At 28.0% G+C, this 17,398-nt stretch overlaps 1 protein-coding gene across 2 annotated transcripts in view; it reads left to right on the top strand.

The window, feature by feature from the left end:
* Positions 1-17,398, top strand: part of LOC129961685 (synaptogenesis protein syg-2-like) — a 386,666-nt gene that overhangs the window by 334,934 nt on the left and 34,334 nt on the right. For both annotated transcript variants that reach the window (XM_056075219.1, XM_056075220.1), the window contains 3 exons: positions 8,326-8,454; positions 12,360-12,387; positions 15,057-15,148. In XM_056075219.1, coding sequence (XP_055931194.1) covers positions 8,326-8,454; positions 12,360-12,387; positions 15,057-15,148 — 249 coding nt within the window. The remainder of the gene's footprint in view (positions 1-8,325; positions 8,455-12,359; positions 12,388-15,056; positions 15,149-17,398) is intronic.

The following is a 17,398-nucleotide window of genomic DNA, read 5'->3' on the forward strand; positions in this document are numbered from 1 at the left end:
GGTGACTACTTAGTCATTGGAAATAACAAAGTCATTAGATATAATGACTATTATTAATTTCAATGAAAGTAAATATGCACTTTTTGAATATTCACGATTCTCTCAAAAAAGTATTTTAAAACATAAAATCATGATAGACATGAAAACTCCATCATTTTTATAATTTTGCAGATGTCTTGGTTTCGTTGTTCACGAACGTTCTTAATCAAATCATGAACCATGACATAAAAATTGTATTAAAATTTAATTTTCTATTAAATTTATTTTCCTTTATCTATTATTGTTTAGTAATAACCATGAAACAACCCAGGCCCTGAGCTAGCACTATGTTAAACTAAATCTATACTTCTTCTTCGCAATAAGTATGAACCGCGTCTTAGTTAAACAAAATTTAAATCATTTAAATTTGGATATGATGGAATAAACATATGAAATAATAAAACATGACATTATTGATATTTCTTTGGTGACCTTTCAACAAACTCTGTACCAACTAGTTTCCTGTGTTGTAGTTATGAGTTGTATTCTGGAAGAAGAGGCAACTTTAGACGGCAGATATCCATCCGTTAATTGGAAAATATACATCTGAGTAAATCGCTTATATTCATTGTATTAGGGCAGTATCTGTTTAATGCCTGTACAATATCTTTTGAAGTACATGCTTTATGATTATCCCTTATTTGTATGAAACGCCACGTTATGTGTATTCTCTTTGTGTATACCTTCTTAGTAAAACAGAACACTGTGATTATTTCCTTTTACCAACATCTAAGCCAATTTATCGATAACACAGATGTTAGTAAAATGGTACAAAAGTTCGTAAAAGGAAATTGCCACAAAATACTGAATTGAAAAAAATGGTCGATTATCTCATTGGTTAGAATCATAGCCATTAGTTGAAAATTAAAAATATATCTTGTGTTTATTTGGGATTTTTACTGCAAAGTATCTATTATGATAAAATCATTATATGAAGTCTAATAATTAAAAACGATTTTACTTGAATATTTTATGGTGTTTAAAAGAGGCAATTCATTGAATTAGACCGATATTTTGGAGGGACAATGTTTGAATGTTTCAATATAGTGACTTAGATTTATCACTAACATCTAATGTCAGGGGAAAATTAGCCCACGGAATTTATATTTTTCTGTTTTAGAAACTACACTGGAATTATAGTCAACTTGACATAATAGAGATCGAAAGAAATTCATCACAACATTTCCAGAGCGGATGCTAGTAAAGGAAATCACATTTGTGGTTGTATATAGTTAGAAAAAAGAAGTACTTTGATCAAAAGAAATTCTCATTAAAGAGTTGTCAAATATTCATTTATTTAAAAGCTCCTTTTTCCTCTTTTTGTATAGATTATGTAGACGTTACATAATTTGATATAATTTCGTATTTTTCGTTCACTAAGTAGTAAATATATATATATATATATATATATATATATATATATATATATATATATATATATATATATATATCATTGTAAATTTGTAATATATCATTGTCTAAATAATTTGCAATTACCTTCAATTCCTATTACGTGTTATTTGATGTTCTAAATTATCACAATGTCCATAGTTTTATTTATGTCTTACTTTTATTTCCCTCACTTACATTTTAAGTTAATTTCATATCCGAATCGTTGTTTAAACATTATGGAAATCATTAAATGCAAGTTTTCATTGATATATATTATGCTCACAATAAATTATTGAATATATATTTTAATAGGGAGCATTTTTCAAAAGTTTGAAATGCGCTTTAATAAAGCGGAAGTTTTACGATTTTTGTATTAACTAGAATTTTGCTATTAAAGTAAATGAAATTTACTTCTAAAGGAATTAACTACGAAAAAATTATTTTAAACTTATAACATATAATTTGACATCTTCAAAATATTAAACTACAATCTTTGCAGGAAGGAAAAAAAACAATGGAGAGTCATAATAAAGTAAAAAGCTTTAAGGAAATCTGACAAAAATATTTTTTTTGTAATTTAAGATAATTTTTTACAAGAATATGCTTTTTTGAGGAGACAAAAAAACTCTTAACACGTTACAGTTTTCCAATGCAAAAGGAAAGTTAAAATGCATGAAATTATGAATTTATCGTTGCGCGCTAGGGTAAATGAGAAAAAAATAACCTGTTAACATTTCGTCCTCGAAAAATTGTAATTCAGTGGAATGGAAATGCATTAATTGAGATTAAAATATAAATGAGATGGAATTTAATTAAAATTACAATTGAGATGTTTATAACTTGAAGAATTTAGAAGCTCAATAAGTTATAGAATAAAATTACATTGGTATTAAAAAGGTCATTGATGGAATTTAGAATTTTTTTTTTAATTATTTAATGATGATAACTTTTGAAGATTGAATGAATGTCGTAATATTCTTGAATGTATAATAAATTTTTTTATAAATTCAATAAATAGTAAAAAGAGCAATTATTCTCATTAATGCTTAATATCTATATTTACTGTTTGCCCAATCGGCATGTAAAAGAATAGATTTATAACAATATTTAAGTTATTTAGAATAATCCTTTTTGAAAATCACAGTGTTCCGAAAACGAATTCATGGCATAAAAATTCCACTATCTATTGAATAAAAAGATTAATTTGTATACATTGTAGTTTTCAGTACATATGGGATTCGTTAATCATTTCATTATCTTGTTATTTTATCTTAGTTAATGACGCATTTATTTTATTTTCCACAACTTTTGAAGCGCAGGTCATGATTTGAGATCAATTTTTGATTCAAAGCGAGTGTCATCACTTCTAGTGGCAATGTACAACATTATTTTCTTCTAATATATGTTTTATTCTTACTTCCTATTCACTATATTTGTACAATTTTATGGTGAATAATAAGTTTGTCAAATGGAAATGTACTCAAAATAATCTCGTTTACGAAACCACGTAATTTGTAGTTCATTTTCATTACAGAAAATAAAAAGCGTAAACAAATTATTTAATGTTTTTTTTTTGGGTGCTTGCTCATTTTCGGTTAAATAAAAAAAATGTTTAAATAAATGGAATTGCTTAAAAGTAAAAAAAAAAAAAAAAAACTGGAGAAACTGAGATAAAAAAAGATGGAAAAATTACTCTATATAATTTCGTAATATATCTGGTTTTTGTTGACTAGAAAATAGAGGATATTATTACATTTAGATTTTTTTCTTTGTTGCTGTGAAATCGTTACTATGTGTTATATGCTTATTGTGTCAAAAATATTGATACAAACTTTAAGGGGAGGCAAGGCACATCAAAAGGATGGAGTATTTCATAATAACTCATCACCGGAAACATCAAGATTCTCCAGTAGGTAGTGCTATTCACGTGAGCGTTGGAGGGGTTTGTCATAATAAATCCAACATAACCTCCTTGATAAAAGTATGCAGCATTATGCGATGCATCAATCGGTAGGTATTCACTTCATGTACGGATTGACTGATAGCAATGGGCGAGCAGCTCATAGACTGTTTCAAGAACGGTCCACAGAGAGATGTACTGAAACACAGGGATTTTTCGAATGTGCATCACAATTTAAGTGAATATGTACCTTTAAGAGGTTGGAGGTATAATGGGGGTAGCTCACGATTGATTCGTACCCATTCCATGAATGTGTTGTCTACTGTAACTAGTAATCAGAGTAGAAGGCATTGTGCTACCGTATGTGAATACATGGTATTGTGTACATGGTGTCTTGTAAGAAGAAGCCTTACACCCATATCAAAGATTACGGCCACTGCTCCCTATAGATTATCCTACAATTGTGCGTTTTGCATAGCGGTATTTTCACCAGTGTGTTTAAGATTCTCATTTGCATTGTATGTTTTGTAACGGATGAGACGTACTTCACCCGAGATGATATGTTCAATCAACGTTATACACATGTATGGGCTCCCGAGAGCCCCCGTGGAGCGAGAACAGCATGATGCTCAACATCATTTATCAATGAATGTTTGGGATGGTTTAGCCGGCCATTATATAATAACACTTAACATGTTGACATCATCTCTGGCATCAGCAATTTACTTCATATTTTTTGAGGACATTCTGCAAGGTTTACTTTACCCTGTACCACAGAATGTGAGAAGCAACATGTGTTTTTTACATGATGGAGTGCATCAGAACTTTGACGATTTGTTTGGACACATTTGAGCGTGCCGCTTGAGCAATGATTGATTGGGCATGGTGGACTGGGTGCTTGCCCCTCCAACTCTCTTTTTATTTAAGTAGTTTGGATTTCTTTCCGTTGAGCGTTCTTAAGACTTGTGTATGCAATACTTGCTGAGTCCGAAATGGATCTGGTTGCAAGAATCGTCTACACTACTGAAGGAAATCCTGGTGTATTTGACCGAATCAACCAATCCATGGTTCTTCAGAGTAACGCATGCATCGCTTTGAATGATGGAAACTTCGAACATCTTTTGTAACATTTTCACATGGTATCATTTAGCATAGCATAATTTATGAGCAATATATTGGGTTGGCAGCTAAGTAATTGCGGATTTTTTTAGAAAATCAAAGACAATTTTTTCATTCAACTAAATAACTTTATTCTGTAATGTATTGCCCATTTTGATCAATGACTTTTTGCCATCTTTCAGGCAGCATCATAATCCCACGTTCATAAAACTTCTTGTTTTTATTAGCAAAAAACTGAATCAGGTACAATTTGACATCATCATCATTATTGAAATTTTTAACATTCAAGGAGTTTTGTAAAGATCGAAACAAAAAATAATCAGATGGTGCAAGGTCAGGACTATATGGTGGATGTGGCAAAACATCCCAACTAGGGATTGCAATACCGGGATACCGAATACCGGTATTTCGAGCCATTTGTACAATTTCGTAATACCGGTATTCACAAGTTTAAATACCGGTTTTTCGGTATTTACTAGAAATTTTTAAAATTGTCTTCACTATATGTTCATAGTAAAATAGTATAATAGTATCATAGTAATCGCGAAACATAGTAAAATAGTATACGTTTTTGTTTCTATGTCTCCCTAACGGGCGAAATTAATTAGCTAATTAATGGCTTAAATCTAAATTAGGGAATCGTGGATTATCCCTGAAAGAAAATATTGTAACCATAACGACTGATGGGGCAACAATTATGAAAAAAGTTTAGGAGTAATAGATGTATTATACCAAAAAAATAAAGAACCGAAGAATCCAAATACTGTGGATATAGAAATTTCGGATTCTAATTTTGAAAAGAATAAGAGTGAGAGTGATATTGACAATGAAGATCATGACATTGTAATTCTTGAAAAAGATATTGCTAATGAGGATGAAATGTTAACCTATCAAGAATTGCTTCCTATAATTTATAAAGTTCGAAAAATTGTTAAGATATTTAAACATTCCCCTATAACAAGGATATATTACTAAAATATATACTAACTGAAAATAAAACAGAATATATGTTAATATTAGATTCTAAAACACGTTGGAACAATTTACTCCTAATGATGGAACGATTTTTGAAACTGAGAAATCCAATCCAAAAGCAATAATCGACTTAAACCTGTAAATTAATTTTTCAGACCGTGTATTCGACTTAATATCCAGAACTATATCAGCTCTACTTCCAATAAAACTGACTATTGAGGCATTATGTCTGAGAGATTCTAATTTATTAACAGCTAATGCAACAATAAATTTCATGTTGCAGTCATTGAAAGAACAGTACACATCACTATCTGAAGAATTATATATTACATTGAAAAATCGCACAGAAGATAGGCATACCGAAATAGAAAATGTCTTATGGTATTTACATAATTATAATGATTTTAAAAATGGAAAAGAAGAAAAGAATCGATTTATTTTATTTGAAGATGAGGGATTTAGAGGTAAATACTTGCAAAAAGTATATTGCGCATTGCTAACAGTACCACCAACTAGCGTAGATGCCGAAAGAGCGTTTTCGACAGCTGGTAATTTTTACACAAAATTACTTTTCAGGCTGAATGACAGTACAATTGATGCATTATGTTTTTTAAGATCACATTTCAAAAATTTGTAATAGAATCACAGACTGAATAGTGATATTTACACTTTTTTTGTGATTTAAAGATATTTCTTTACTTTTTTGTGATTATATACTGTTATAATTTATAAGTTATAAATTATTTTTTGTGACATTTACACTCTATAATAAAACTGGCAAATAAAACAAAGAAACACCTGTGTTTTCTTTCTTTTTCTAAAATTTCTAATATCGGTATTAAAACCGGTATCCCGGTATTAAGATTTAAAAAATAACGAATACCGGTATTGAAATTTTGGTACGGTATTGCAATCCCTAATCCCAACCAAGCTCCAATAATTTGTGCCAAGTGACCAAAGATAACTTTTTATGAGCTTGCGATGCGTTTTTCCCTTTACGGAAATAATAAAGCAAAATCTGACGAAAATGTTTCTTTTGATTTTCCATTTTTCAACGAACGCCAAACGAAAACTACGCAACCGATCAAAAAACTTTTTTACTGATTGACATCTGAATTGCCAACTATCAAACAACAAAATGTGTTTTACATTTGTACTACATATGCAAAACTAAAAATTCAACTGAAGCCATTTATGAGTGAAATCCGCAATTACTTAGTTGCCAACCCAATATTTTTAGTAATCTTTTCCTTGGATCCCTTCATTTCTGGATTTTTAGATATCACTTTCCCATCTAGCTTCCGATCATGAGTTGCTTTGCAATTTTCAATTCTTTATATGTATCCCCTTTCCCCTTTTCTCTGTAAAGCTTGTACCAATATTTAGGGAGACCCTGTTCATATATATTAATGAATGTTCTATGAAAGAGTATTTAACCATTTGAAATATTTTTTTTACAGGAGCTATAAATATTTATTTGTAGTATCTACATGGTAAATTGATTTATTAAATTAACCTATATCAAATTCAGGAAATCATATATAATATATTCTACATTACTGATTGCATTTCTTTAATATTCAAGCCCACGTTAAGACTGATGTGTATGATATTAAATAATAAAATATACATTAATTTTAAAACATAATTATTAATAAATTATCATGTTAATAAATAATATAATTACAGGAACGATTTATTATTTTTAGATGGCCTTTTATCGAAAATATTTCAATGAATTTCATTTTTGCAAAATCGTTTCCATTATTATTATAAGCATTTGTTGCTTTAACTATCATTTCTTTCTTAATATATAAAAAATATAAATTGTATAAAACTTTGGTATCACCATTTAAAGATCGCTTATTTGAAAAAAAAATATCTTAAGCCAATTATTATATACATTTTAAAAGTATTAATTTATTACATATAATAATAAATTTCTTTAGAAAATATACATGATTAAGTACAACTGCACATAAAGTTCTTCAATTTCACATAACTCCTTTTGCGAAATAAATTGCAGCAATTTCAAATAAAATGAGAAATTTTCTAGTTTCGAAATGGTTTCATTTATTTCGTTAAATTTCAAATTCTAAATAAAGCGCTTTAGTGATGTTGAAATTTGAATAAAAGTCATATTTTATTCAAAATGATTTATTCAAAAGATGGATTGTATTAATACCTAACAAGTTTTGCTATCTATGAATTTCAATTAGAAATTCTACGAATTTTTCTTCTTTTGTAAAATACAGCTATACCATTGAATATTTAACTATACCATCCATTATTCAAAATATATTTCTTGAATTCCAGATATATCATTGTGTTAATTCCATCTAGTTTACACATATATCATAATGAATTAAAATTAATATATTAATTAATATGTATTTAATTGCATGCATTGTGTTTGTATATATTTATTTAGATTAATTTTTATTACAACTCTTTATTTTGCAAAAATGCAAATTATATATTTGAAATGATTTTCGCGTGAACTCGAAGTGCAATAGGCAGAATATAAGAAACGCTAACATTTGGTTGTTATTCTTTAGTATATATTTATAATTATTATGATAAACAAAACCATAAATATTATGAATATTATTATTAAAATTTTGACTCAGGTTGAAGATTGTTTTGATAGATTCTTGGTTACATTTTTAAGGTTCTCAATATTTGGCTAATATGAACTATTGCTGTTAAATATAAACATATTATCTTTGAATACAATTTTCAGGCGTTCAATATTCTAACAATTATTAATGATTTCAGAATGTTCAAAAAATAAATTATTAAACGATAAACTATTTTCCAGATAATTATAATAACTAACAACTTATAATGAAATGGAAAAGAAATTAAAAATATTTTTTCACTTTTTTTTTCTTTTTCAGATGATGATGATTCAGGAACATTTATTGCTGTACTTGGTGTTGTCATCGGTACCATATCTGTTTTAATCTTGCTTGGAGTTGTTATTTTACTCACTGTAAAGTTACACTCAAAAAGGAGAGCTTCAAAAGGTGAATATATCATTCCATTGATGGTATTATACTTATTATTAAAACTGATTTTAAGCATTTTTTATACTACATGTTTGGCAATGACAGTTATCCACGCTGAGTCGAAATTGAAAGAATCGAACAATGATTTATCTGAATTTACCTGAAAATTGTTGCCTTTCCATAGATGATTATTTTGATTTCGAACAATAAAAGTCCGTCAAATGAATAAAATGGTTTATTAATTTATTCTTAAGAAGCATAAAATTTAATAGAAGCAATAGTGATTCGATAAATAATGATAATTATAAACAGCTATTTTATATTACTGAATTCGTATAGTAAAATTTAAATAATATATTTACTGATCTTAAACGATGCTCTAAATTAACGTTGAAGAATGGAAATAGAATTGCAGTCTGTGCCAAAAGAAACAAAAATAATAATTATATGTCAAAAATGAATAAGTTCGAAGGTTCCCTACCGTAAAAAACTGAAGCGTCACACATTCACTCAGTCCTCTATGAAAACGTTTTATATGTAACGCCGATGACATAAATATTACAATATTTGACCAGGAGGACTTAGTGTCATTTGGAACGATACATGATAATAAAGCTAGTTAGTATCAATAGCAGGAAGAGGCAGAAAATATCAAAAACTGGTACTTACTGTAATACTGTGCCTGGTTATTCTCTTTCCTGTAAAAATTGCATTTGATGTTTACTGTGCTTTGCGTTTCCAGTTTTAAATCAGAATCGCCTTTTTAAGCTATGTGAATTTAAAAATGTTCATAATTTCGTTGTTGGAAAGTTTAATAGGACTTATTACTTTCATTTCCAATTTAGCAAAAAGAAAGAAGATGAAAATTCATTAAGATTTAAAGTGAAAGCTGTTATAATTATTAGACACAACAGATTAAATCACAATGTCTAGACATAAATGGAAAATGAATTAGTAATATTAATAAAATATATTTCTGTGCTTATCCATTATTTATATTCAATCTTTAAATAATTAAACTGTTATCTTTCTCATAGTAAAACAATGCATCTTTTTAAATTTTAGATTATTTTATTTTCAAACCTATAAGAGCGATTTCACTCAAATTTGCTAAGTTCCTAAAGAGTGATATTCTCTTATTCCTCGAATATGTTATAATTGCATTGTTTTCAAAAAGGTCTAAACACCATGAATGCTCAGAATTTTTGTATGTTAATAATTTAGTGCGTCACATATGTATGTATTTTGGAATATTTTTGTCAACGTATTGAAACTAAAATTTCATCCATAATTACAATTTAAAAAAACTTATTTATAAATTTAAATTATAAAAGTTGCTACGCTGTGAGTTATTGCATTTTACTCGCACACGACTATACACACCAACAGACAATCAAGTATTTGAGGGAATTGACAAAAATGAGGATATACTTCAACAATCTAAATTTTGAAACAGTGCACCAAATTTTATTCGTATTTCCTTTTTGCATTTTATTGCTATCGCATTTTAATTTGCAGATATATAGGCAAGAATACAAACTTCCATAAATTGATTTCTTTTAAAATTTAATATACATTTGAAAAAAATTCTGAAAACACTGTTTACTACTATATACATCCGTCTATCTCAAAATGAATTTGAGAAATCTATATCATAGAAAGAATTACAAAAAAAAAAAAAAAAAAAAAAAAAAAATATTATAATCTCTTAATCAACACTTTTGGGCGATTTAAGTACATTCTCTTTTATGTTTCGTGTATAAAAAAAACTTAAAAACAGATACTACAATAATATGTATTAACACTAGAGAGCAATAAAATGCATTAACTTTAATAATCGCAGCGCCTTTCTTATCCTCCAAAGAAACAGATATTAAGTTTATTCTTTTGGCATTAGCCATGCTCTGTAAACAAAGGGAGAATTTGTTGGAAAAATAACTCTTCGGATTGTGCACTTATGTTCGCATTAATTAAGTTCCACATACTTTAGCTAAATGATAAAAATTTTATCCCTCAAATTCAGATTTTGTTGGTTACCTAATACACTCTGTGACTACTTTTATTCTACATTATACCACTTATTAAAAGTCATTTTTTATTTATAATAATTAATTATTCAAAATTCTTCCTTTTTCCAATATTTTAATCTGCATAAATTAATATCGTAGGCTTGACCGAATATTTTTTTTTACTATAAAAATTATTTTATTATTGTTATCTAAAAGATTTCAACGAATAGCATAATTTTTTATTCACTTTGTTTGTCCTTTTTGAAGTTTTACACCCAAAATTAGAATAAATACTTTTTTTAAACACAAACTCCAAATTTTCATCGAATATTTTATAAGAAAAATTAATTATACTAGAGTTTGTATGATAGATCCTATCTCGTTAAAAAAAGAATCGTGTTCTCTTTATTTTTTTAATCAGTAACAACTTTGATATATTCACTGAATAAGTATAGTGAAATATACAGCTTCTTTAATAGAATATAAATATTCGACTTACAGAAATCCCTACCTTTCTCTGTTTTGTCATAAAATTGTTCTGTGAAATGTCTGCATTAAGATGCAATTCTATTTTACTCTACTTCATTTGACACCACTTCTTACTACATATCACAAATTAAGTTGCTCTCCTGTTCTAGAACCAGCTGACAGAAACTAATGCATTTTAATACATCACAAACACAACTTTCATTATCGACAAACTCTTAAGAGCACTCTAAAACATGTTATAAATTCAAAAGGAGTTACATATTCCTATTTCGAATTTTCAGTTATATCAAATGTTACTTTTATGTTTTCTGCTATCCTGCAAAGACGATGTTTTAGATTTAGATAAGCTTTGGAAATATTTGAAAAAGGACGGATTTTTCAAAGTATAATTTAATAGTTTTAAGTACAAGTAAAATAGATTTCATCAAAGCAATAGGCATTTTTTATAATATATCTAAAACCCTATATTGTACGCTGTTTTCGGAATATATTCACCATTAACTTTTATTTTTCTAATTCTTTATCCGACTTATGTTTTTTTCAAACATCTTCATAATTATTTAAGCCTCAGCGTTAAGAAAGGGTATGCCGTTCATATCTTACCTCATATTAAAAACTGCTTTCAATTTTTCATAAACAACTATTTCTTTGCAAGTATAAGAATTTACAAACAAGTAAATATATAATTTTACATAAATGCTGGATTATATTATTATGTATTTTCTGTGTTATACATTTTCCGTTTTTAATATACATGCAATTATATAAATCAAATACACATGTATTCAATTAAATACACTAAATATATGTCTATAAAATTATTTATTATGCATATAATATGTAATAATAAATATTTTAATATTACTTATTGCATACAATATGTAATATTAATAATAAATTTATTCATTTATCATTAAGTAACTCTCTAAATATATGCTAATAAGATTACTTATATATACATGTAGTATGAAATGATAATTATAAATATATTATATAAGTGTGCAATTATTTAGCGCAATATTTAAAAAGATATAGAAATTGTACATATTTATGATTTCGTTACTCATATTTTTAAATTTGTTTTTAAGTAGAAAATACCGTAATGTACATACATTTAATATACATATAATTATATCAATCAAGTATACAATTAAATACATGTCTATAAGACAAGTTATTATATATATAAAATACAATATTAAATATAATAATATTACATATTATGTATATAATATAATAATACCTGTATTCATTTAAACAAACAAAATAATTTCTATAAAATGACTTATTATACATAAAATCTGTAATAATAAACAACAATGCATTTATTACATAAGTGTGTATTTATTCAGCGTAATTTCTAAAAAGATAAAGAAATTGTATATATTTATGATTTTCCAACTCATATTTTTTAATTCTTTTTAGGTAGAGAATACCGTAATGACGAAACTAAGTAAGTATTACTATTTTGATTAAAAACATCAAAACATTATATATATATAAATGAGAGATAAAATCCAATTAAGAATTCAACAACTAAAAAATCTGAATGTATAAGGGATTGGGGAAAAAACAATTGAAAATATAATGGGATTAAAAGGAAAATCAAATAAATATAAATATATATATGTTGCAGTGAAAACGCGAATTAACTAGGGAAAACGCGTTTTAACTGACAACACAAGGGAGAACACGAATTTATTAGGAAAAACGTGTTTTAACTGACAACGCTAGGGAGAACCCATTTTATTAGGGTTTTGAATCATTTGCGTGAAAATATAATTTAATCCAAAATTATTGTATAAAACTATATTTATTAATACAATGTTTAAGGAAAGAACCTATCATTGAAGAAAAAATTATTTACTTGAATATTGTTTAATTAGTACAGTTATTACAAATTACTTATTTCGACATGGCAAACTGATGTGGCACTTAGGATTGCAAAGAGAACCATTTTTCATATAGAAACAATCTTTGAACCTCTTTGAAGAACAATCTTTTTTTACAAAAATAGCGGGCGAACCCTTGTTCACTTCCTATAGTTCCTTTTCTTCCTGCTGTTCTCAGTGAAATGTCCTGATTCGGTACTCATTCTTAGTCAAGAAAATTTGCGGCAATACACCGAATTGAGATCTCAAAATCAGGGAATATATTAATTTTTTGTATCAAACTTGTACTCTGGTTAGCTGTAGTCTACTGCATCTAACATAAGTAATATCCATATATTTATTGAATAAATACTGAACTAATTAAGTTTAAATGCCATTTCTTACTTCGAATACAGTTTGTTCAGAACTCTATCTTTCGTGCCAATTTTGCACAGGCCATCTTAATTTTTTTCAATCATTACACCGATGAGATTTTGCAAATGAGCTTTTGCTCTATCAACTTCTGGAATGGGAACAACGACATTACCTCAAATACAAAACTCAATGTGTTGTATCTTAGATCTTTTTCATTCGTTTGGCTCGGTTTGTTGAAGTTTCTTTGACTTCCTCTCTGATTCGAAAATGGTTAGTCAACTTACTAGCAAGCATATGCGCTCTCCTAATTATGCTTATTCAGTTGTTTGCTCTTCTGCATTCATGTCCTCGGAAATTTTCTGAAGTTCATTCTCGGCATATTTTTATAATATCTGTTGGCAAGATTGTAGCTTGAATTCCAACTCTTGGTTCAATCCTAAACATAGCTTTGTATTGTGATTGTTTAATTCTTGAATGTTGAGCTCGGTTTTTCATGAATTGGACAAAGCGAACACCTTTGCCCCATTTTGTAGTTTGCTTATCCTTCGTCCATGAAGCCAACATATTTTCTACGTCTTGGTTGACCCTCTCGACTGAACCCTACGACTGGCTGTACCGAGGCTATGTACGTAATTCAGGCCAATACGTACATAACTGCTCTATAATGAAATTTACAAACTCTCTTCCATTCTCAGATTGCAGTATACAAAGAGCCGCTAATATCAAAAATATATCAAGTACTTGGAAAGCAACCTCTTCCATTCTTTTGCTCTGAAGTGGTCGTAGTAACGTAAACTTTGTTAAATGTTTCTGGTAAAACATAATAAACCTAAATTCATTATCTGCCACCCATTATTGATTGCATATCAATCAAATCCATTTGGTAGCGTATATTAATTTCTGTGTGAATAATAGGTTTAGAAGCCAAACCTTATATTTTTTTTCTGCTATGTTTCATACATTGATAAAAAAATTTGTATAATCTCAGTAATTATATTAGCAAATTTTCTTGAATTTTCAATTTTAAATAGTCTCTCACCCCCATGTCCTATGACTATATGTGCAAATTCAATAGCGTCAAAAATTTCTTCAATTGGTAAGTAATATTTTATGGGCACATTTGAAGAAACCAAATTTCTTATTCCACTGATTTCAAGAATGTCAAATCTTTTTATCTGCAGTACTGAACATAAGTCTTGCTAAAAGCAGATTTTGCTTCTTCAAACTCAGATAAGAGAGCGTTGAATTCATCACGTGTCATAGCTTTTAAGTTATTCTGATTTTTTATGTAAAAAATTGTAATTGTCCAAGAGATTTATTTTATTTATCTTTTATAAATATACTTTATATTAAATGTTAATGCTTTTTGTCGAAAAAGACATTAACATTTTCTTTACTCATCGTAAATAAATTAACAGTACAACACATATTGCGGCATGAATAAAGCTAGACGACTGCACTTGCTTTGAAAATTTCACGAGCAAAAAATCTAGATTCCTATGGTTTTAACTAGAAAACACCTGAAATAACTACAGGAAACAGGTTTTCCCTGGCGTTGACAGTTAGAACGTGTTTTTCCTAGTGAATTTGGGATCTCCCTAGCGCTATCAGTTAAAACGAGTTTTCCCTAGTGAATTCGGGTACTGCCTAGCGTTGTCAGTTAAAACGCATTTTGACAGATTTCGGGTATTCACTGTAATACACACACACACACACACACACACACACACACACACACACACACACACACACACACACACACACACACACACACACACACACTAATAATAAATGATGAAAAATGTTTCCCGGTCCACATTGAATTTCACATATTTTTCAACAATCAATAAACTACTTTTACTCCTCTTTGTTTCAGAACTGATTCACATCTCACGAAAGAATGTAAAGAGCCATGCGTAGCTAGCAGTCAAGGACCAGACATTATACCTGAGAAAAGCTATTTTCAAGGTAACACCTTGTCGATCTTACAATAGCTCGAAAAGTGATATTTATGAAAGTATTTAGTTTTTATAAATGTTTTGAAAAAAGATATTAAACTATTTTTTATTTTCAAGTTTCGTTAAGATAAAAATTATCCATTTTTTATCCCTTTGTTTAGATACAATTTTTTTAAAAACTTTATCATCACTGAATTTATTTCTATATGTATATTTATTAAAGAGGATAGATTGGGTATTTCAAATTTATTTCTGCTTAATATAACAACATAATGCGTTGGACGTTGGATTCGCTTCCCTTGGGTTGCGAGTTCAAACGCCGCTGGCCAAAAACCATTCGTATGTGTGGTGACTGTCAACCGTATAAATCTGTAGTGGTCACAAAATCCTCCATGTCCAGAGTAATACCACTGGAGGTACTGGATCAGGGGTGATCGTTCGTTTGTTCAGATCTAAATTACGATCTGTGGATGAATGAATGAAATGCATGAATGAAGTCCGTACCGTAAAAAGGGTTGTGATGTGCGTGTAGGTAAGTCGTACACTTTGCCCTAGATGGCGCGACGGGAAAACAAGAGAGGCACCCTTGGCTTAAAATCACTGACTTCTAAATTCAGTGGGCTTGTCTATGACAAGTGGCATTAGAAACAACAATAGCATAAGAATATTTTGAAAGAACAACAACGAAAACATTAAGACATTGTTATCTTTGCAATTATGCTGCCTTTATAAGATGTAATATTCTTTTAAAAAATTTCTATTGTTTATTGTAGATAAGAGATTAGTATTTACGTATTTAATCGTATATTGATATTAAAATGGGCTTTATAATATATGAAATTTTCTCAAACGTTATTCGTCTTGAAATTCAAAATTGTAATTGATCACCGCATTTGATACAGTTTTATTGTTTTATCAAATTTGCATTTTAAGAAATTAATATATAGTTCATAATTAAATAATTGTGATTTTTAATTAATTTTTAAAAAATCTGAAATTCTATAATTTAAGAAAGTTTCTCGTAAATATGAGTTTGCTCACCATAGACAAAATTTAAATATACTCTTTCTTGATGATACTATTTATAAATGAATTAAAATATAATATGCCTCTGAATAATTTCAAGTATATAAAGTCATGAAATAAAAAAGAAAATTATTCTTTTACTGTTAGTTAAAATTCATTTCACATTTGAATAACTCTTTGCAGTTTTTAAAATATATTCACCTACAGAATGATCAAAAATACGAAATGTAGATTGCTTATTATTGAGCTGTTGCAAATATGCTCTGAAATCCTGTCGGGGTCCATTATGCAGTTTATGAAAAAGGAAATCTTGGGGATTGCTTTAACTTTCATATGAACGTGACATGGTTCGACAACATGCTTATCGAAATAAAATTTAAAGCACAAATCATAAAAAAGATCTTAATCAAACGTGGTATTTTTATGTACTTATGGAGTTTGGAAAATTGATTCTCATACGATAGAAAGGACAACTAAAGAATAAAATATTTGAAAATGTACCTCGTATATGTTTTAAATTCATTTTCATAAAGTCTTCTTTTTTGAATTTTTAAGCAAGAGACACAACCATGTTTCCTTCATTTTGAAAGTGAACAGAAATACATCGATGAAAAATGGGAAGTATTTATAGATAATAAAACATTAAATCTTTTCAATATTCATTTTTCGGTTGTTGAAGATGGTAGATTTTGATACATTTTTAATGCAATTTTTTCTCATTATTAAGTACTGCAGAATTTATTAATGGTATAAATGCAAAAATATTTCAGGTAAATATATTTGGAATAAATGGCATCAAGCATTAAGAGTTAATGCATCACTGATTAAAGAAACTCATCAATAAACTTTTCTACATAGAATTTCAGAACACTTCAATGAGTATAAAAATATAATTTGTAGATATTGAATGTTCTAAAGTTTTATCAATTAATCTATTAATTATTCTATTTAAAACTATTCTATTTAGTTTATTCTATATTCTATTTATTAATTATTCTATTTAGTTTTTATCTATTAATTATTCTATTTAAAATGTTTGCACTTTTTATGCTTGTAATTTTATTCACTTTGTGGAGAATGTTTCGTAATTATATTTTAATTTAATCTAGTATATAAAATAATCTCTATTGAATTTATTGCTCTATAATATGCTTATGAGGTTGCTTGCTTATGAGGCTTTAAAAATTATAACGAATGTCTACCGTTCCTAAAAAAAACACCTTAATACTAAGCA

Source organism: Argiope bruennichi, chromosome 2 (genome assembly GCF_947563725.1).
Source record: "Argiope bruennichi chromosome 2, qqArgBrue1.1, whole genome shotgun sequence".
NCBI classification, from domain to species: Eukaryota; Metazoa; Arthropoda; class Arachnida; order Araneae; family Araneidae; genus Argiope; species Argiope bruennichi.